The sequence below is a fragment of the Neltuma alba genome, unplaced genomic scaffold, assembly GCF_004799145.2.
Source record: "Neltuma alba isolate B1F8T4 unplaced genomic scaffold, ASM479914v2 tig00002292_pilon, whole genome shotgun sequence".
Classification (NCBI taxonomy): Eukaryota; Viridiplantae; Streptophyta; class Magnoliopsida; order Fabales; family Fabaceae; genus Neltuma; species Neltuma alba.
In genome coordinates this window covers 344,151-366,257 of record NW_021632810.1, presented here as the reverse complement: position 1 = coordinate 366,257, position 22,107 = coordinate 344,151, and the positions used below count along the sequence as shown (strand labels likewise).

General features: G+C 33.6%; 3 protein-coding genes across 3 annotated transcripts; all 3 read right to left on the bottom strand.

Moving 5' to 3' along the window:
- Positions 1-5,786: 5,786 nt before the first annotated feature.
- On the bottom strand, positions 5,787-8,200 carry LOC114721404 (uncharacterized). Its single transcript, XM_028907233.1, has 5 exons — positions 8,131-8,200; positions 7,707-7,766; positions 7,371-7,409; positions 6,838-7,250; positions 5,787-6,500 (listed from the first exon to the last, which is right to left on the bottom strand). The coding sequence occupies exons 1-5, from the start codon at positions 8,186-8,188 to the stop codon at positions 5,907-5,909; spliced, it is 1,164 nt and encodes a 387-aa protein (XP_028763066.1). The 5' UTR covers positions 8,189-8,200; the 3' UTR covers positions 5,787-5,906.
- Positions 8,201-8,444: 244 nt separating this feature from the next.
- LOC114721414 (uncharacterized) lies at positions 8,445-12,260 on the bottom strand. The gene is made up of 6 exons (XM_028907239.1): positions 12,186-12,260; positions 11,402-11,875; positions 11,024-11,068; positions 10,532-10,630; positions 8,956-9,429; positions 8,445-8,835 (listed from the first exon to the last, which is right to left on the bottom strand). Exons 2-6 carry the CDS (start codon positions 11,559-11,561, stop codon positions 8,669-8,671), a joined length of 945 nt encoding a protein of 314 aa, XP_028763072.1. The 5' UTR covers positions 11,562-11,875; positions 12,186-12,260; the 3' UTR covers positions 8,445-8,668.
- A 413-nt stretch (positions 12,261-12,673) lies between these two features.
- Positions 12,674-13,354, bottom strand: LOC114721592 (uncharacterized). The gene is made up of 2 exons (XM_028907454.1): positions 13,336-13,354; positions 12,674-13,167 (listed from the first exon to the last, which is right to left on the bottom strand). The coding sequence occupies exons 1-2, from the start codon at positions 13,352-13,354 to the stop codon at positions 12,674-12,676; spliced, it is 513 nt and encodes a 170-aa protein (XP_028763287.1).
- Between the last annotated feature and the right edge of the window lie 8,753 nt (positions 13,355-22,107).

Here is a 22,107-nt window from a genome sequence, read left to right as displayed (position 1 = left end):
GGGTTTACAATTTGGGATATCTGTGTTTCCACATGGAGTGGTATAATAGCAAGTTGCAAAGGGATATATACATACATATATATATATATATATATATACACGTAGCTATGTATGTACATCTAGGCGTGTATAAATATATCCCGCAAGCCAAAGCCTTCCCTCTGTTTTGAGTTAGTAATAAAGTGAAATGTCAAGCAGCCCTCAAGTTATAACAAGCAAAGGTATCTTACTAACTATATTGTTTTAATATAATACCCTGCAATTTCAATTTCGTTCTTCATGACTTATGTTTCTTCAATATGCCAATTTCTTTGGTTCTGTTCATCATAAATTTGTTAATATTAACTAAAACCAACGTAATTTATACACTTCCACCTTTTTCATAATGAATTAAATTATGCCATTGGCTTTCTTTTAGTGTTTGAAAGGAACATACTAGAGTTTGCTAAGTGAGAAGGGGTAAGATTCACGCACTAACAGCTGTATCATTAAGAAGCAGATATGAGTGTGGAGAAAACAAACAAACAATGAAACAAAAAGGCGTTATATAGACAATGAGGAGACCAATACGGGTGTATTTGGATTAGTGGTAACAAAATTAACTTTTATTTAATCTGTCTTTTATAAACTTAAGTTAGAGTAAAAGTATGTTAATATAATATAATTTATATTTGAATTAATTTTTGTTAAAAAGTCAGTTTAACAAACTGAAACTTGTTTGGATGAGTAATAATAAGGAGGCCAATGTATTTTTTATTACTTATTCAAATAAGTTTAAATATAAAATGACTGAAAAGGACATAAATTTTATTAAATAATACATATTTATATTATATGTATTTAATGTGATAATTCTAAGAGAAATATTAAAATTAAAATTATAAAGATATTTAATATATTAAAGGGAAAATTTGAACATACTAAAATACTTAAATTTTATGAGAAATTGAATTGGTAAAAGGATTTAAACCAGAGTACTACACCCTAGTACTTTGTGTTAAAAATATGTAGAGTACCAATACTCTACATGTGTAAAAATGTATCAAGTCATTCTCACTAATTAAATTTTTTAATGGAAAATTTTTCCAAATTTTTACTAAATTTTATTATTTAAAATTTTTCTTTTTAGATACTTTTATAAATATCAAATAATTATGTTTGATATAAGTAATTTTATCTTTTTCGTAGTGTCATTTTTTTCTCTCTCCACGTTGGCATCCTAAAAACTACTCAAATTAACTTGAAAGAATCAAAGAGAATGACCAATAGGGAGCAATATTTAAGAGAGAGGATCATAAATACTAAAATTATTTAAAAGTATTAAACATTTAAATATAAATTTAAAAATATTATATTATCAATATCCAAACGTCCTATATTTTTTCATACATTTTATTTTTAAAATTAATTTGAATTAATCAAGTTTACTAAATTAAACCTAATCTTTCTAAAATTTTATTACTTGCATAAAAATTAATTAAAAAATTACGCAAACATTGTTCACTCAAGTAAAAATTAAAATTTTATTTTCTTTATGAAAAAATAAAATTTTATTTTTAAAACCTTGCAGATTTGAACTTCGCAAAATTGTTCAGCCTCCATCGGCCACCATCATGCGCGCTCCTCTTCTAATGCGCGTTTTCTGCTGAAAACGTCAATCCAAAAAGGAAAAAAAAAAAAAACAGAAAGAAAAAGCGAAAGACAGACTTGCTTTTGGCTCAATAACCGAAAAAGGGGTATACGTGAGCCCCTCTTGTCCCTGTTATGACTTCAAACCTTTATGCAAGAGGCTTTTGTTTTAACTATGAGTGTTTTGAGCATCAGCTTCAGCTTTTGTTTACATTTTGAGTTTTATAAATTTTTAAAACTTATTTACAGTTGTTTAATTCATTTTTATTTTTATCCAAAATAATTAATATAAAATTAAACGTGTGTTTTTACTATATGACTACTCATTATGAGATATATTATTATCATATAAGTTCGTTAATAAAAATTATAAAACGAGCTGTTTAAGTTGATTTTTAAATTATTTGATAACTTCCTATCTTATTTTTATATAATATTACTATATAAACATATATTTTTATTTTTATTTAATTACCACATTTGTTTCTGAATATAAGAGTTAGTTTGACATTTAATTTTCTCCTAAATATAAGATTCCTATCTATTTTGGCTCTTATATTTCTCTATTTTTTAAGATAGTATTTGTAGTAATTATACATATTAAATGTTTTATTAGATGATCATTCTAACTAACATATATGATTAGTAAAGGTATTGTAAGAAAGACAACACCTATTTTGTTACAATTAACTGATTTAATTAATTTTCTTAATCTATTCAAATTAGCCAACTAATTCTTATATTAAGGACCGGAGGTAATATTATGTTACTTGTTTAAGTATTAATCCGACTAGACAAACCATGACCCGTTGGCTTTTATGGTTTAATGTCCGTTTCGGTTTTTAAAATATTAGTTATAAGAGAGTAATAACTAAATCTTACCTTCGGATAAAAACAATTGAAAACATTAAATTTGTCATAAAATTTAAATGATTGTCAATTTTGTCCTTATTAACTACACAAAATTTTAACATGATGATATTAATTTCTACTTTTTCACTATCCCCATTGAATAATGACATATATGAAACAAAATTTAATACGCATTGAAACTATCGTAAGTACCAAAAAATTTTTCTACAAGATGTCTTATAACCTTAGGAATGAGAATATATAGCCTCAAGTCAAAAGTCAAAAGTTTTTGAAGAGAGGAGACATAATGAGGCAAACAGCTGCAGATTTGGGTTTAAAATTGCGAAAAGAAACAACCATGGCAACATGGTCGCCTTCTTTCTCGCGCTCTCTCTTTTCTTTTCTTCTTTCCATTTCTTCTTCTTCTTCTTCTTCTTCTTCTTTTTAATATTAACTTTGTTACTTCCTTCTTTGGCTTCGATTTTTCTTTTGTCTTCTTCATTGTTTTCTCTTCTTTCTTTCTTGATTTTCTTAAGACTTGTTCATTCCAACTCGCTGAGCCACCGTTTCCAGTATAGTTCCAGATTAGTCAAAATGTTAGTTCTCTAGCTCCCCAGTTCATCAGTCCGGTCTGATTTTGCGTATTGTTAACATTATTTTATTTAAATTATCTTTATAAAAATTATTCTTGTTATTTTAATATGATAATTTAAACAATTAAATTTGATCGTAAACACGGATAGATAAATTTATAATTTTATCATCAATATGATAATAAAAGGTTATCTATTTATTTATAACAAAACAATTCAGACCATAACCTACTACCGTGCCTCAGAGTTATATTTGTAGTTCAGACTTTTATTATTTTAATATGAATTGAAAATGGAAAAAGTAATTTAATTTAACATGCACTTGAAAATAAATTGAGGGCTGAGACAAATATCAACTGGTAATGATCAGAGATGTTTTCATAACAAGAGCCATCTTTTTCGATAGGAATGACAAAGAGTTATTTAACCAGTCCATTAATAAGATTTAAATATATTGGCTAGTAAGAAGCGCAGGGGCAGAAGAGGAAGACCTGTTTTTGGGTCAATGGATTAGCGGAAAAAGGCACCCTGCTCATCTTCCTTGCGCTTTCTCTTTTCTTTTCTTCTTTATTCTTTTTTGATTTTTCTTCTTCGTCTTCTATTTGTTTTTCTTTTTTTCCAATCTGGTTTGCTCCATCCTTCTTTTGCTTCAATTTTCTTTTGTCTTTGTCATTGATTTCGTCCTTTCTTTCTTGATTTAATTTTTAAATCGTGCCGTATTTCAAATTAATATATTTTTAACCAATATTAGAGAGAGAGAGAGATAAATTTAAACTCTTCAAGTTAAATTGGAATGATGTGATTCGGAAATATAAAATATAGTTTATAGCCATAATTTATGAAAATCGGACAAGAAAAAACAACAACCTGAAAAAGTTAATGTAAACATGACTCATATTATTTTAATATAAACAAAAGCCTATTGTGTGTGTGTGTTTCATTTTGGTTAGAATAGATTTATTTTTTTAACAAGTTACCCCATGAGCATGGTATTTAAAAATACTGTTCACGATCTAAATCTACTTATGTTATGTGATGGATTTGTTGATAAGGGCATGACCATTTGTGCACTTTACGTGTATATATGCAATTAATACTCGCACATATATGATGAATTTATAATGAAGTTTAAGTGCATTGGTACTAAGTCCATAAGCATACTATCTTAGAAAGTGATATGTGCAAAAGTAGAGATTATGGCTAGTGATGATGCAGGCTGTAAATGCAGCAAAACTTACGGGGGAAACAAAGATATTTGGGATTGACATAAATGAGAAGAAGAGAGAAAAGAGCTTTTGGAACGACTCACTTCATAAATCGGGACAAGTTATCAGATAAACCTCTTTCACAACAAGTCAAAGAACTAAGTGGAGAAATGGGAGTAGATTATTCTATTGAGTGTACTGGAGTTCCCTCTTTGCTAAATGAAGCCATGGAATCTGCTAAAGTGGCGCATTGCATTCTCCAGTTTCTCCAATCAAATAAAAATATATATAGGAGTTTAAGTTTTCTTACTTAAAACGACGACATAATTTAATAATTTTTTAAAAGAAGTTCAATCATATATATTTGCAAAAGAAATTACTTTATTTAAAATAAAATTATTTACTGGTAAACTTCAGGAATACCCGTCCAATGTGCTTGAATAATTTCTGTTTTGGAAAAGAATGTATTGAGTATTTGATCAAAAGAAAATGAAAAGGACTAAATAATTAAGGTGAGATAAGTGATATTCAAGTTGCTTTCATGTAATACGAACTTCTTATATATCTATTTTCAAGAGAAGTTTCTATGTATTTTTAAAATAACAGAAAGAATATCTGTGTAATTATAGCAAAACTAGGAGATATTTTGTGTAACTTTATATTTATCTTGAAAATTTTGAGGAAGTTACGAAAAAACGGAGAGCAGGTTTGCAAAACCTTGATGAAATTCAAGAAAAAAAGTGTTGTGAAAAATAGGGGAAAAAAAATATCAGTGTAAGTTCCGTAAAAACTCAACAAGCCTGCATAATGGTATATCTTAAAAGCAATAACTGGGCTTGTTAATTGGCATCAATTTGAAAAGATGAGCTATGTGAGAGTTTTTATTTATTTAATCATCAGCAAAATTTCCAAAAGATTTATGTCTACTGAAAAGCCTTTAAATTGAAGTATCTACATGCAGATGCACAAGGCGATTCTTAATTATATGCTTAGAGATATTGTCACTTATTGCATGTGCTAGATTAATTTTCTTATTACAGGAAATTCCAATTCATGAACTTTTCCACTTGGAAGATATAAGCAAAGCATTTGAGCTAATGAGACATCCAGATTCTGTCAAAGTTGTCGTCAAGGTGTGATGTCATCGATCAATGTGGCCTTTTTTGATGGAAAAAATAAAATAAAATTCAAATAAAGATGTGACAATAGATCATTGTCACTGTGTAATTTATCATTATGCAACATTAATTTATCATTGTCACCATATCTAAGTATTAAGGTCTTTCCCTCGAAGCTTTGAACCGTTCAAAGAGTATCAATTTAAAGTCATAATCTGAAACTCTTGAAAAATAGTTCATCCTGCAAATCCATCTGACTCGGTCAATATTTAGAGAATTTTTAAGAAAGCTTAGATTATTAAAAATGACCACGAATACTTACTCAATGAATTGACAAGGAACAATGAAACATCATCATTACTCAATGTAATTGTCTTCAAAAAAATAAATTTCACAACCACAGCTTCCTTTCATATTAAAGATCATGCCAATGTAATTGTCAAGGAACAGGAAATCGTAATTATTCAAACAATACAAGAACAAAGTGGTACATCAATTACAAGTTCATCTCATGGCCACTTCTTCACTCTCCTGTTAAAGACTTTGCCATACGTAGAACGATAAGTTTGCCAAGCAAGAGGGAATTGTAACCTGGCATACACGCCGATCGGAATAGCTGCAGGTATGATAATGGGAAGGATACCCCACGAGTAGTCCGTATGCTTCAACACGAGATGAATGGTAGAAAGACATGATATTATCATGCATAAAATGGAGATGAAAAGAAAGAAAAGACCCCAAAGCAAACATGAAGGTATAGCTTTGAGGAAGTTTTCCTCTGAGTACTGAGAGCTTAGGACTGCTAGAAATATTAAAACCGAAGTTGAAGAAGAGAGAAGTGATGATATGGTTGAGAAGAGTGAAACCTTAAAAAGTGGGTATCCAGGATTTTGATCATTTTCTTCACGAAAAGCATAAGCTGCTGTAAACATAATGGTCACAATTAGGATGCCAATAAGCGAATAAGAAGTTGCAGTGGCCTTTATCCAATTCTCTCCCTCCTTCAGTAACTCTCTGTGCTCTTCTGTGAATATTTCTCTGGCTGTCTTGTTATCCTTATTTCGAATTCCCCTAATGGTTCGAGGCGTTAAACTCTCCACCTCCTGCATTTGTTTCAGAATGTAGTGCGTTACACATTCTTATCAAATCCAAACTACTACTATAACTAGTTTGAGAGAAGACGATCAGTAAAGAAAGTGGTAGAACTGTGGTTCAAAGCCAGGCCTCATGATGAGATTTAATTACTTTCATTGTGATGCCTTTGAATGATTCTAGAACACTCAGTATGTCTCCAAAGAAAGTGAAACTCATAGGGGAACATTCCCAAATGCGTGCAGACAAACTGTATATTATTGATTAATTTATGCAATACTTAATTATGATATGTTTAATCTTACAAGAGATTATGACCAAAAAAACTAATACAAGTCTTTCTCTAACCTTGAACCATTGCAATTCATTTTGCATTTGCAGCAGAGGTGAATAGACGCGATTAAGAACATGATTAGGAGCCTTTCCAGCTGCCTTATGTAACAAGGTATTTCTACCAACATCAATTTTAGATGTTACCAGGCCATGCTTGAAGCGAAACCCATGGATAAGGCTGAAAACCTCAGCTTGTCGATATTTAAGAGCTTCTTCAAAACACGAAAGCAACGTTGGAGTGAGATAAACCTGTGGGATTTCTTTTGATACTCGAAGCACAAATTCAGCATTCCCTTCTTTAGCTGCAAGACATAAAGCCTTATCTATGACTTGGTTTTGATTTGCTTCCCTTGCATTTTGACAAACTAGGTTAAGAAGCTGATCCGTTTGTGCACGCAACCGCTTTGACTCTCTCTTTTTCATAGCTCCTAGATTGATACACGTCACACATGGATCTTTTAGTTAGTTTAATTTAATTTACGAGAATTAAGACTAAGCTTGAACAAGTACCCAATTCACTGAAAAGATATGAAAGTTAACATGCATACCCGGAACCCATTCAGACAGACATAGTCGTAAACCATGCCCTGTTAATTAAGACCAAAACTTTTATTCCTCTCCTGAACAAATGTTAAACTAGAAATCTTGTATTGAAGAGATAAAATATTGTTAATCAAAGGGTCATATGCCAAATGGTCGTATGCGTTGAGGCATATGACCATGATTTTGATTAATCATATGTGCCAAATGATCATATGCCTTGAGGCAAGCTAACTATGACATATTAACATTACTTTAAAAAATTAATGACAATGGTTACAGGGTGTAATGCCGACAAATTTATAGAGTATTCCTATTCTCTCAACAATATTTCTGTTTTGTACCTGGCGGAGTAACTTGACTTCTATCCTCTGCTGGTGGGTTCACAGGAACATTGTTCACAGCTGTGGTTGAAAATATATTTATATCATGCGTGGACAATGATACAACCAAAAATGAGGTCATTAAAAAAAATAAATAACAATGAATATAATAAATAAGTAAGATAAAACACCTTGCAAAAAAATAAGCCCTCTATGTTAATTAAATATATTTTGATTCTATTTTTCTTAATTCATTTCTTCTCAATCAAAGGGATTGAGTAACACTCCGTACCATGATTTTGATTAATCATACAAGCAAAATGCTCTGATGCCCTGAGGCAAGCTAAATATGACATATTAATATTACTCTAGAAAATTAACGCAATGGTTATAGGGTGTAATGCCCACATATTCCTATTCTCCCAACAATATTTCTGTTCTGTACCTGGCGGAGCAACTTGACTTCTATATTCTGCTGGTGGGTTCACAGGAGCATTGTTCATAGCTGTGGTTGAAAATATATTTATATCATACACAGACAAAGAGACAACGAAAGATTAGGTCATTAAAAAAATAACAATGAAGATAATAAATAAATAAGATAAAACAAAATATGAAAAGGCAAGTTCTCTATGTTAATATATTTTGACTCAAGTTTTCTCATTTCGTTTATTCTATTTCTTTTTAGGTTGATCGTTAGCCTACACAAAAGTGATCATCTCATTGATTATATTTTGAAAATTATATGCTGTACGGTTTGTCTTCTGGCTACGATCAAGACGAAGGAAATAAAAGAAACCTTTTAGAAATTGTGTGTGTGTGTGTGTGTGTGTGTGTGAGACTTGTATTCACATTTTAATATAGTCTACGTTCAACATATATCGTAATGCTGCATATTACAATCTAAAGAATGGAGGGAAAATAGTATAAACAAAATGTACTCGTCATAATGAACAACAAAGGAAAGCATTTGAAATATTTGCTCACGTACGCAGATACTCATGAAAGAGTTTATTCCGATGACGAAGTTCACTCGGGCTGAGGATAGCAGTGTTCAAGGTTGCGATCTCATAAATTGGCGTCCACCCTTCATCATTGATGGCCACTAAAAGCAATCCTCGGTGATGTTGAAGCAAATCCAGCGCAAGACCTGCATATATACCACACGCACGCGCGTGCGCACACACACATATATAGTCACGCCACGAATTGACTAGAGCATCAAAAACTTGTGAAGAAATGAAAAGAATTAATATATTACATAACATACCGAAACATTGTGTTTGAATCAAAATGCGTAAAAGCTTAGCACCCTGACGGTTGGTGATGCGATCCAGTGGAGTGCGAGAATAAAGCTTATGTCCTAGCATCATGCGATTTGTGTCAAAAGCCAGTACAACAGGAAGTTCATCATGTTTGGTTGCAATGCAGGCCATGCGGTTATTTTCTTCGCACCGCAGGAGAGAGTCTACAACTTCATTTTTTCCACTATACCAAGAAGCCAATGCAAGTGCTGTATAACCGTTGGAATCTACTTTGTTTACAAAGGATTCTGAAGACGGTAATTCCACTAACTTATCTACTACGGTGACATGCCCAATCATTGCAGCCACATGAAGTGGTGTTCGGCTAGGAGCTACTGGTGTCAAAAATTGAGGGTTTTGATCCAGAATTTGCTTCGCTTTATTCCAGTTGTCATCACATATAGCACGGTACAAATCTTTCTTCTGTCTTCTTTCATCACCTGTAAGGATCCAGGCGCATGTATCATTAAATATGAAGTTGCCGAAGCAAATGAAGTTATGTAGCTCATTTTTCAAACTCCATGTAATATATGGGAAAACATAGCATGTCCTGGAAATCATGGGTGTTTTAAAGATTTATCATAAAGTAGTTACTATGTCTATGTATGTAAATAGAGACACTTCCACCCACAATCGTATATAACTACAGACACACACGCTTATGTGTTTATGCATTCAAGAGATTTATACTATGGTTTATAATGTATTGGTTAAAATAATGAAAAGCAATTAACAAGAGTGAAAACTTCATTATTATGATGCACTACTAGTGAAGAAATAATATACCTTCATGAAATTTTAACTCGCAAGTTCTATTTGAAGAACCTCATGTTTCGTTAAGATAATATGAATTTTTGAAATTTAAGTAATTCAATATGCCTATAAATTATTGTACTTATCAAAAATTGGGGGGAAAACCTTCAAAAACTAAATCAAATTTATCTTGCGAGTAACACAGAAAGAAACGAAGAAATAATTTTGTATTCATTCACCTGATTTCTCCTGTTGTGTTGTTGAGGATTGTCCGCTTTCACTTGGCAATGTTCATAATATATTGGTTAAAATAATGGAAAGCAATTAACGCGAGTAAAACTTCATTATGATGCCCTACTAGAAAAAATATGCCTTCATGAAATTTTAAGAGGCAAAGCTCTATGAGGAATGGGAAGTTTTATTTTTACAACGTAAATGTTTAAATTTAAGTAAGTAGATATGCCTGGAATTACTGTGCCAATCAAAATGAGTGGAAATTCTTCCTTAATCAACTTCCTTGACAACATACCATTTTTTCAAAAGAAAAGGCAATATATAGCAAGTGCCGGAAATCGCGTGTGTTTTAAAGATTTCTCAAATCGTTCTGTGTTTACTATGTCTATGCATATAAATACAGACACCTGCACGCACATTCCTGCATAACTTAAAATTTTACTTGCAAGATGTATCGAGTTCTTTTCCTTTGACCAAACCTTTGCTAAGTGACACAAATGCTATATATTGATCCAAATGAGACAGAAATAAGAGCATTTGTACTGATTCGATTACCTGATTGTCCTCTAGATGGTAAGGGGGGCAGCCCGGCGAGAGGATCCACCTTGCAGTATTGTTTCGACTCACCCTGCAGTGGTGGCTTACTATTGACACCTACCAAAGAAACAATATATACCTTCATCAAATTTTAACTCGGAAAGTTCTATTTGAAGAATCTCAAGTTTTGTATTCACAAAATATGAATATTTTAAATTTAAGTACACATGCCTATTAATTATTGTACCTATCAAAAATTGGGGCATAAAATAAAATTAATCAAATTTCTTGACAAGATACCCTTTTTTCCCAAAAAAGAAAGGCAAGAGTATGATTTCACATACAGTTGTGACTTTCAATTTATAACATTAAGATGCACTGAAAACTTCACCGGCAAAAAAAATATCGAGCCATTTTTCTCTAACCAAACCGCTGTGACCACATTGATCTGACGACTATTGATCCGGATGACCCGGGGGGGGGGGAACAAGAGCGTTTGTATTCATTCACCTGATTCCTGTTGTTGTGTTGTTGGTGAGGACTGTCCTCTTTCACCTGGCAATGTTATGTATTGGTTAAAATAATAAAAAGCAATTAACAGGGAATCAGTTTCGATACTCATCAAGGTGATGAGCACCCTAAACTCATTAGATCTGAATTGTCCAGGTCTAATTTGTATGGTCCAGATTTGATTTTTTTTTTCATTTTTATTCATTTAAAATAGTTATTTTAATGGATATAGAATCTAAAATAAAGGTAATATCTTAATTATAATTTTTTCCAAAATAATTTTTTTATATAAAAAAATTGAAATATTGACCAACAAATTAGATTTAGACTGTCCAGATCTGATGTTCAAACTAGTTCCGCAATTAAGAAAGTGAAGACTTAATTCCGGTGCCCTATGAGGCCTTTCATAGATGACATGCAAATCTGTGACCATAGAGCTAGCATATTGGGCGAGGGCTTCGGCTGCCGTGTTCTGGTCTTTCTTGCATTCCTTCACTTCCACCTCCCTATCATCTCTCCTCCTCTTTATATCATTCATAACACCAACATCAGAGTCATCCACAACAACGGCCCCTCTTGTTCCCTGGACCGCCTGGACCGCCTCAGTGCAATCGCTTTCCACTTCAACTGCCTTCAAACCGAGGTCCTCTGCAACCTTCAGAGCCCAAAGGATTGCCCAGAGCTCCGTGTTGAGGCTCGACTTAGCAGCTGATGGTCTATACACAAAGCGTGCTACTATTTTCCCATCATGATTTCTAGCAATCCCGCCACAGCCTCTAGTATCCCTCCCTGCGTCGTCGAAACAACCTCGCACGTTGAACTTCACACATCCCTCTCTCGGTGGTTTCCAGCCTATCCTCGTACATTGCATATATTTTAGTAAGTAACTACATATATATGCCTAGCAATCACTGTGCACTCGTCAAGTTTTGGAGAGATATCTTAATCGTGCGTGTTTCAAAAATTTCTCAAATCATTATGTGTTTACTATGTCTATGCATATAAATAGAGACACTTGCACGCACATTCCTGCATAACTTAAATTTTACTTGCAAGAAGTATCGAGTTCTTTTCCTTTGACCAAACCTTTGGTAATTAACACAAATGCTATAGATTGATCCAAATGAGACAGAAATAAGAGCATTTGTACTGATTCGATTACCTGATTGTCCTCTAGATCGTAAGGGGGAAGCCCCGCGAGAGGATCCACCGCGCAGTATTGTTTCGACTCACCTTGCAGTGGTGGTATACCGTCGACACCTACCAAAGAAACAATATATACCTTCATCAAATTTTAACTCGCAAAAATCTATTTGAAGAATATCAAGTTTTGTATTCACAAAATATGAATATTTTAAATATAAGTAAGTACATTTGCCTATTAATTATTGTACCTATCAAAAATTGGGGCATAAAAAAAAATGATCAAATTTCTTGACAAGATACCCCTTTTGTCCAGAAAGCAAGGCAAGAGTATGATTTCACATACAGTTGTGACTTTCAATTTAGAACATTAAGATGCACTGAAAACTTCACCGGGAAAAAAATGTCGAGCCATGTTTCTCTAACCAAACCGCTGTTACCACATTGATCTGACAACTATTGATCCGGATGACCTGGGGAAAAAAAAAAAAACAAGGGCGTTTGTATTCATTCATCACCTGATTCCTGCTGTTGTGTTGTTGCCGAGGACTGTCCTCTTTCATAGATGACATGCAAATTTGTTACCATAGAGCTAGCATATTGGGCGAGAGCATCGGCTGCCTTGTTCTGGTCTCTGTTGCATTCCTTCACTTCCACCTCCCAACCATCACTCTTCAGCCTGTTCATTATGTCATTCACAACATCAACATCAGGTTGATTCCCATCAACGCCCTCTCCTGTGGCCTTCACCGCCTCAGTGCATTCGCATTCCACTTCAACTTCCTTCAAATCGAGGTCCCTTGCAACCTTCAGAGCCCAGAGGATTGCCCAGAGCTCCGTGGTGAGGCTCGAGCTACCAGCTGGTGGTCTATACATAAAGCGTGCTACTATTTTCCCATTATGATTTCTAGCAATCCCGCCACAGCTTCTAGTATCCCGGCTTGCGTCGAAATAACCTCGGACGTTGAACTTCACGCATCCCTCTCTCGGTGGTTCCCAGCCTATCCTCGTACATTGTTTATATTTAAGTAAGTAAATATACGGGTAATCAATTTGTGTGCTCATCGGGTTTTGCAGAGATATATTCCTTAACTTAATCATGTTTCTCCACAAGATACCATTTTTTTCGACAGCTATTGATTCAAATGACGTTGAAATAAAACAATCACCTGATCCCTCGTGTGCCATTGGTTCGGATTCTTCTATTTCACCTGAGAATGTGTATAATATATCGGTTAAAATAATGACGCGCTGATTTTTACGTATTACTATTTTGTAATATGCATTATATATCATATTAGCAAATTTAGTGTTTGTGTGTAAAAGCAGCATAAGCAATACTCATCCGGTCCTTAATATAAGATCCATTTAACTAATTTGATTAGATTAAGGAAGTTAGGTAAGTTAGTTAATTATAAAAAATGTGACACGTTTTTCCTAAAATACCATAATCATCTTTCTTAATACCTCGTCTTCCTCTTCTACTTGATTATAGTTAAGGGAGTATCCATAGGGGTAATTTAGAGAAAATTGATAAATATGAGAAATGGGTCTTATATTTAGGACCAAAACCAACTCAACAATTGGGTCCTATATTAAGGACTGGAGGAGCACGTGTTAAAACTAAGAGTGAAATGTATGACATCGTTAACCTCTTATCTGTTGTGGGCCATCATATCGAAATTTATAAACTAATTGTATTTTTGTTTTAATAACAAATATATCATGAAACGGCGGATTCCAAGGTGAGGTCACTGAGCTTAAAAAGAAGAAGAAGAAGACATCAGAACGACGACGAGCAGGGAAATACTCATGCTTTGTTAATGGTTTGCTGAAGGCTGACACTTTCTGGGCTCCCCCCGGGGGGGGGGGTGCGTGTCTCTGTGTGTGTATGTAGAGCGAGAAGAGAGACTAGAAAGAAGAACGAGCAAGCATGCAGTAAAACAAACACTGAGAATGGCTGAGAATGGGAGACGCATAAAGAAGAATAAGAAAGTTGAAGCAAGGGAATGCCGATAGGGACGGGAGAAGGCTTTAATTTATACTACCTCCGGTCCTTAATATGAGAGCTCGTTTGATTTTTATTTTGGTCTTGAATATAATACCCCAATCTACTTTATCTCTTATATTTATATTTTTTCCAAAACAGTCCTTCTAATAATGATAGTTTTAGCCGATACACTTAATTAGCAAGGATATTTTAGGAAAGACAACACATATTTATTATAAATAACTAACTTAGCTTATTTTCTTAACTTCTTTAAATTAGTCAACTAGTTCTTATAATTAGGACCAGAGGTAGTATAAATCGGACTCGTGGATCTGACTCTTCTACATATTGAAAAATAAACAGATATAAACATGTGAGGAACACAAGCGAATGAGATGAAGCAGAATTATCATTACCAGTTTCCTCAGGAGAGTGAACAACGATGGCCAGAGATGAAGCCAGAAGGGCAGAGAGAGCAGTGAGGCATAGTCACAAAGACAATCTCAAATATATAGAAAGAGGGTAAGGTATATCGGTCAAGTCGCCTTTTTCAATTCAATGACAGGAACAAAGAGAGAAAAAGAAAAAGGTCCAAATATATTCCGCACTGAAGTTGTTAAAGCTCTCACGTTAATTTGATCCAGTGCTTGTCTTTGAACCAAGCTGTAAAATACTAAAATATATTGAATATATAATTATTACAATGGCAAAATAATGGCCACTAAAAGCACTTTTTAGTGGCCCCATCGTACCAACTACATACCGCCTTCATCTTTTGACCTATCAACTACATACCAATTAGCAAAAGAAACTATGATTACTTTTAATTTAATTGAGGGCTGAGAAGAATATTAACTGGTAATGATCAGAGATGTTTTTATAACAAGAGTTATCTAACCAGTCTATCAATAAGATTTAAATAAATTGACTAGTAAAAGAGGAAGACTTGCTTTTGGTTCAATGGATTAGCGGAAACAGGCATATTCCTGATGATCATCTCCCTTGCTCTTTCTCTTTTCTTCTTCTTTATTCTTTTTCATTTTTCTTCTTCATTGATTTCGACCTTTCTGTCTTGATTATGTTGACTATCTCAATCTTACTAGCTACCTGCAGTCTTTAATATGAGAGTTAGTTTGACATTTAACTTGATCATAAATATAAGACCCAATAACATTTAACTTGGTTCTAAATATAATACCCAATGACATTTAACTTGATCCTAAATATAAGACACAAATCTACTTTATCTTTCATATTTATCCATTTTCCTATTAAGAACTACTTGCACATGTTAAAAATTTCATTAAATAAAAATTCTAACTAATAAACATAATTAGCAAGAATATTTTACGAAAGATAACGTCTACTTATTATAAATAACTAATTTAACTAAGTTTTTTATCTACTCAAATTAGCTAAGTAGTTCTTATATTGTGCGGGATTTGTTAATAATAGCATCACCATTTGTGTACTTCTTGGATGGTGCATCTATGCAGATGCATGGTGTACTACAGTATTAAATATAGGTAAAAGTTAAACATTATTTTAATTTTCCAACAAAAATTTGAACATTAAATTGGCACCTGTAGTTGTGTATGTTCCATCATGATTGATGATTTTTGGTGGCTAGCCGTTGATAAATTAATTTAAAATGGACAGTAAAATGAAATTAACTTTTACTGACCTGATCTCATTCCGGAAACATCCCTTCCCACCTGGAGTCACGTAAGCCATAATAATAACCTTGATGAGCATATTATTATTATCATTATTATCATTATTATTATTCCAGCGACAAGCATATTAATTATAATATATTTCACTTCAATTAATTTCAAAAGAAAATTAGTTAAATAGATATTACATTAAGGACTATGTATCCGTTTGCAACTTGTTATATACTCTTATGGTCCTATTTATAGGACAAAGAGAGTGTGTAAACTTTGGTCCCATATATGAGACATCTCATGTAATTTTTGATGGAGATGTATAAAATTGCCCTAATTAAATTATTGGCATTTATTCCTTTGCACACTTCGTACATTTTATTCACCTCTCCCTCTAAGGCTAAATAACTTTCAATTTTGTCTTATTCCTATGCCATTATTCCCGTCTCTTCAACTCTCTTTCTCTCTCTATTTATCTTTTATACCCCCTCTCTGTCTCTCTTCTTTATTCACCTTTTCTGCTCCCTTTCTTTCGATGCCAATAGTTCATTTATTGATTACTTTTTTGTGGTTGATTAATGTTACTTTTATAGTTAAGTTTTTAGATGGTAGGCATGGAATTACTTAGACTATGAGAATTCCATTTTTTAAAAAGACTTCTTAGACTTACCTTAGGCTACTTCTTGCGCTTCCAAGCCCAAAATCTGGGATGTTACAGGAAGCAAATAGAAAGCTTAAAGACAAGATAGTGAACTTACCTATTTGTATGCTTGATATGTATGTTTGTGTGTTGATGTTTGACAAACTCAATTATTTTTATATATTTTGGTATCTTTTATATGGGTTTTGTCAACTTAATTGGTCCCTTTTTGCCTTAATTGATTGTTCTTTGATTTATTTTATTTTATTTTGAATTATTATTTTATAGGGGCAAAATTGTCATATTTTGGTTTAATTGTGACTAATTGATTTTTGAGGACAATTAATGCTACCTTATCCTTAAATTTTGTTTGCAGGTTTTTAGAAGATTTAAAAATTAAAATTAAAATTAAAAAAAATTAATTAAAAAAAATAATTTAAAAAAAAGGGGAGCAAAACGTTGCGTTTTGCCCCCCAAACCTAATATACTATAATTCAATCATCTTCTTCAGCCGAAAAGGGGAGACGCAGAACACACACACGCGGCTGGCGGCAGAGGAGCAAAACAGAGGAGGCGCATGCACGAACCAAAAGCTGGCTGAGAGAGCTGGGCGGCGCGCGAGGAGACCATTCATCATCTTCTCCGTTGAATCTTTCTGGTGGCAGAGAGAATCAACGCGGGACGCCGAAGGAGATAGAACGAAACAGAGCAGAGCACGCCGAACAGGGTAGAATGGAGACGCAAGCGAGCTGGGCGCGGCTGGAGAAAGGACCAGAGAACGAACACGACGGCGGCTGCGTTCTTCCATGGGATCCTGTAGCAAAATACTGATTGTGGCATTTCTTATGGCAATCCATGGCTAGAGCTTAATAATCCTCTAATTCAACAACAATGGCAGGAGCTTAGATCATCAAGGGGGAGTTTTAGTTGCTTTAATTTCTTACTCAATAATTGTTTAACAATTCCTAGGTCTTAGGATAGTTTTTCTGATTGTTGGGATAATTGTATTGCTTAATCTGATTATATTTGGAGATTATTGTGACTGAATTATTGCTTAGTATTTGACATTGGGCTGTTTATAGTTTTGATCTCAATTATAATGTTGTGGTTATGACATTTGTATTGATTTTGGAATTAATATATTGTGATTTTCTAAGGTGGCTTAGAATTTTGGATCATATAGTCTCTTGCTAGCTTTAATTCTGTTATTTTGGATTTAAGAGTTCTAATTAAGCATTGGTTTTTAGCATCCTTAATCCCATTTTACTATTCTGGTTGCAGTTAGTAAGTTGGGATTTTAGGAAAATATTTTGTGGCAACTCGAGGTGGCTCGGTTGTTGGATCAAAAGCTTAATTATAATTCTTAATTCATTGTTTTTAACTCCCACATCTTTTAGAGTGATGATTGCCTGAGTTGTTGAATTGGAGGATTGATTTTTATCAGTGTTATTTGTGTGTCTCATTTTCATTTCTTTAATCTCCATTCATTTTAATCACTTTTATATAAAAACAAAAAAAAAGTATTTTAATTTCAATTTGATTCGTAGTATTTAATTAACAGCTTTTCAAAATTCAAAAATCTCTTTTTATAGTTTAGGTTACTTGCATTCATTTACTAGGGTTTAATTTCGTTTTCGGCTCCTCAAAGTGAAACGACCCGAGTTTTGCACTATACTGCATTAATTCGGTTAATTTTTGGAGTAACCCCAAAGCGACAATTAAGGGCAGTTCAACTTCAAGTGGCGCCGTTGCCGGGGAGCCAAGAAATTGGTTCCCTAGTAATTAAGTGTCAAGTAGCCTTGATTGGGGTTCATTTGTTGAGCCTTTTTAGTTCTCATTTTTGTTAGTTTTTTTTTTTCAGTAGTTTGCATTTGTTTTTGGTTTTTTGTTTTTCATGGCTTGGTTTAATAGCAATCATGATCTATTCTCGCATTCTCACTTTTATGCAGGAAATAGTACGTGGAATGAAGCACCTTCTAATTCAACATGTTCTCAAGAAATTGAAGAGTTGTTGCAACAGTTAGACTCCTTCCAAGCTCAGCTAGAGTCTCAAACGCCTAATCACCTCTCTACCCATGACCCTTCTTGGATGAACCATCCTCCACATCAATCACCTAACCCATCACTCCAACCTCACCAACCATACTTTAATCATATATCTCTACCATATGCACACCACCAAGAACCACCTCCTTTTCCATATGAATACCACCACCAACCCTTGTCCCAATCCATATACCAATCCCTTCCCCAATCTTATGAACATGAATTCAATGAACTTGACCCATTTCTTACTATTCCTAAGAAGGAACAGATACAATTTTTAAGAGAAGCTTACGACCGCTTAAATTCATACTACCATAGATTACTTGAAGAGGAAGAGATATCTGGGATCTCTAAGGAATTAGAGGAAGAGCTAGAAGAATGTCAAAGTGCATTGGGAAAGTTCTTGAGTGATATAGCGCGAATTGAGTCTGAGATTGGGAAAGATGAATCAAAGTGTCTAGATTCACTCATGCAAGAGGCTGAGAGGAAGCAAGAACATCTACAAACTCACAAGGACTCGTGCCCTACATCAGGTAATATTGCTCCTCTTCTTGAGGAGATTGACCCTTGTGCTATAACTACTATTCCTGTTGAAGCTTCTGATAATATGAGTGATATTGAGGTGGATGAAGAAATTGTCTGTGAATCCCCTCATGTTTTTGAACATGCTAATACTCATCTTGTTGCTCTTAGTGGTAGTGATTTGGATGAAGATGCTGTTTTGTGTGATGATTTACATGCCAATCATGTTCCTCTTCACAGTGTTGGAAGCGTTGTTATTGATAAGTATGAGAACATTGAGATTGCTAAATCTTGTTTGAGTGCAATTATTGATGACAAATGTGAGAATGATCATTGCCTTGAGAACCAATTGCATGATAATTCCTTTGAGTTAGTAGCTTCTAGTGTTGTTGAGAAAGACTCTGAAATTTTGATTGACAAAATTATGCATGTAGATGAGTCTTTTCAACAAGTTTTGTCTTGTGATTTGCCTCCTGATTTAGTTAGCTGTGTCAATAGTAGTATTCTGCATGAATCTTCTTCTGCTTTCATGTTTTTACCTCCCAGCTCTTGTGAATGTGATAGTGATGTGCTGTACTCTAATAACTGTCAATTGGATTCTTCAGTTTCCACGTCACATGAACCTAAATGTTTTGAAACTTTAAATGATTGTTTGACTCCTACTGATGGGAGTATCATTGACTTTCTTGGATGCTGTAGCTACTTGAAGAGCCTAGATCATAAAATGTCTTTACTTTATTTGAAATCTCTCGAAGTCTATATTGTTAGATTTGGTACTGCTGCTAGGTTGTTTTCTGTGCAGGCACATAATTGGAAGGGATCTCCTCGACACCAAACTCCACCATATGCTCTTGGACCTCTTTCAATTGACCCTGAACCACCACCAAGAAAGTGCAATCATCAAGAGCAATCCTTTTTGCTAAGTTTCATGTTTCTCATTATTGATGAGAATTTCTCTTTTAAGAGTCTAAGGCGCTTTAAGCACAAGGTTGTCTCTTTCCTCACTTATTTTCTCTTAACTTTGCATTGATTAACTGTGCTTAACTGAATTATTGAAGAGGATAAGTGTGGGGGAGCTATTCTAGTAGAAAAGTAACCTTGTTTTTGTTTACTCCCTTATTGATCCTCTTTTTCTCTTGTCATTACCTTGTCCTTGGATTTTGCATTGAGGACAATGCAAAATTTAAGTGTGGGGGAGAGATTGTTGTTGAGTTGTTGAGCTGTTTTTGGAAAAAAAAAAAAATTTCCTTTGGATTTGCTTCTGTTTCATAAGTATTGCTACTATAATTGCTCTCTTCTCTGCCTTATTGGTTGATTTCTGAATTGCATCGCATGATTTGAGAGTGATTCTTGCTTGGGAATTTTGCTGCTAGTTTCTGTGTCCTCCTATTTTCATTCGCCTCAGTGTTCTGCACTGCTGTATGGGCGAGTTGCTGTTCTCTCTGTTGCTGACTTGACTTTTGTAATCCTTGGGCATCTCTTTTAAAATCCTTTTGCACAATGCTTGTGAATGTTGCACTGCTGAGTTTGATTGCATTTGATTTAAGTGATTTCTGTTCTTAGTTGATTAGCATAGTAGAATGCCTTTAGTGCAGTGTTATTAACCTTGTTTCATAGCTTGATACTTAAGGAGGAAACATCTTAGAGAAAGCCTTAATGGAAGGATTTTTGAGCCATATATTTTCTCATCTTGTGTGATTTTCATCTAGTTTTGGTTAACCTCTAGAACTTGTCTAGATTCTTTTTCAAAACTACATTAATACCTAGATTTGTGAAGATGATAGGGGCATTCATTTCTAAACCTTTACCCAAACACAAACCACTTCATTTAACTTTTGTTCACCCTTTTGAGCCTTCACTTTCATTCCATTCACTACTTTTTAGCAAATGTTTGCATGAGTTACATTTGGTTTTTCATTTTGAAAAGTACATCATTAAAGTCTATATCTTTGCCTTCTTGGGTTTGGATGCCAAACAAAAAAAGAAAAAGAAAAAAAAAAGGAAATAGAAAAAGGCAAGAAAGAGAAGAAAATGTTTAGAAAAAGCCAAAGAAAGAAAGTTATAAAAAAAAAAAAGAAGAGAGAAAATAAGTTGCAACAAAAGAATAAATTTGAAATAAGGCATTCAATGGTGGTTTGAAGAGCAAGGATCTCTATCTCAAAAGTTTAAAATATGCACTTTGGTGTTCTTTCATGATCGTACTTTAGCTCACTTTGAGTTGATACTTTATTACTCATGCATTTCACTTGCTAGTTTATCTCATCCATTTGACCTTGCTTTCCGACATTACAACCCTTCAAGTCCCCTTGATCATGAGTCTAAGGTATGTTAGTGGTGGAGATATTAGAATTTCTACAAGCTTATGGTAGGTGCTAATCTAGGTGGATTGAGTGAAATTTTTCCCATTAGAGAGATGAGTGAAACACTTGTACCCTATGTGAGCTCTATTATGTTTCTCTTCCTTTATCTTGCTATGTTTCTTGTGTTAATTTCTTTGCACTGAAGTATTCTATGATGTTGATTGATTAGGAATAAAGATTGTTTGAGTTAATTGCACGTTCATGCTTAGTTAGTTTTATGTTTGCTTGCATTGAGTCTCTCTATTGAATTCTTCTTTAATGAAGTTTTGCCCAGGAGTGCAAAAGGCTAAGTGTGGGGGAGTTGACAAACTCAATTATTTTTATATATTTTGGTATCTTTTATATGGGTTTTGTCAACTTAATTGGTCCCTTTTTGCCTTAATTGATTGTTCTTTGATTTATTTTATTTTATTTTGAATTATTATTTTATAGGGGCAAAATTGTCATATTTTGGTTTAATTGTGACTAATTGATTTTTGAGGACAATTAATGCTACCTTATCCTTAAATTTTGTTTGCAGGTTTTTAGAAGATTTAAAAATTAAAATTAAAATTAAAAAAAATTAATTAAAAAAAAATAATTTAAAAAAAAGGGGAGCAAAACGTTGCGTTTTGCCCCCCAAACCTAATATACTATAATTCAATCATCTTCTTCAGCCGAAAAGGGGAGACGCAGAACACACACACGCGGCTGGCGGCAGAGGAGCAAAACAGAGG

Excerpts from the sequence above, each read along its gene's own strand:
- LOC114721404 (XM_028907233.1), bottom strand. The coding sequence starts at position 8,188 with ATGAACAATGCTCCTGTGAACCCACCAGCAGAATATAGAAGTCAAGTT. Across the intron at positions 7,410-7,706 it reads AAGTCAAGTTACTCCGCCAG|GGCATGGTTTACGACTATGT; the intron begins GTACAAAACAGA and ends CTTAATTAACAG. Across the intron at positions 6,501-6,837 it reads ATGAATTGCAATGGTTCAAG|GAGGTGGAGAGTTTAACGCC; the intron begins GTTAGAGAAAGA and ends AAACAAATGCAG.
- LOC114721414 (XM_028907239.1), bottom strand. The coding sequence starts at position 11,561 with ATGAATGATATAAAGAGGAGGAGAGATGATAGGGAGGTGGAAGTGAAG. Across the intron at positions 9,430-10,531 it reads ACCATCTAGAGGACAATCAG|GTGATGAAAGAAGACAGAAG; the intron begins GTAATCGAATCA and ends GGATCCTTACAG. Across the intron at positions 8,836-8,955 it reads GATTCAAACACAATGTTTCG|GTCTTGCGCTGGATTTGCTT; the intron begins GTATGTTATGTA and ends GTATATATGCAG.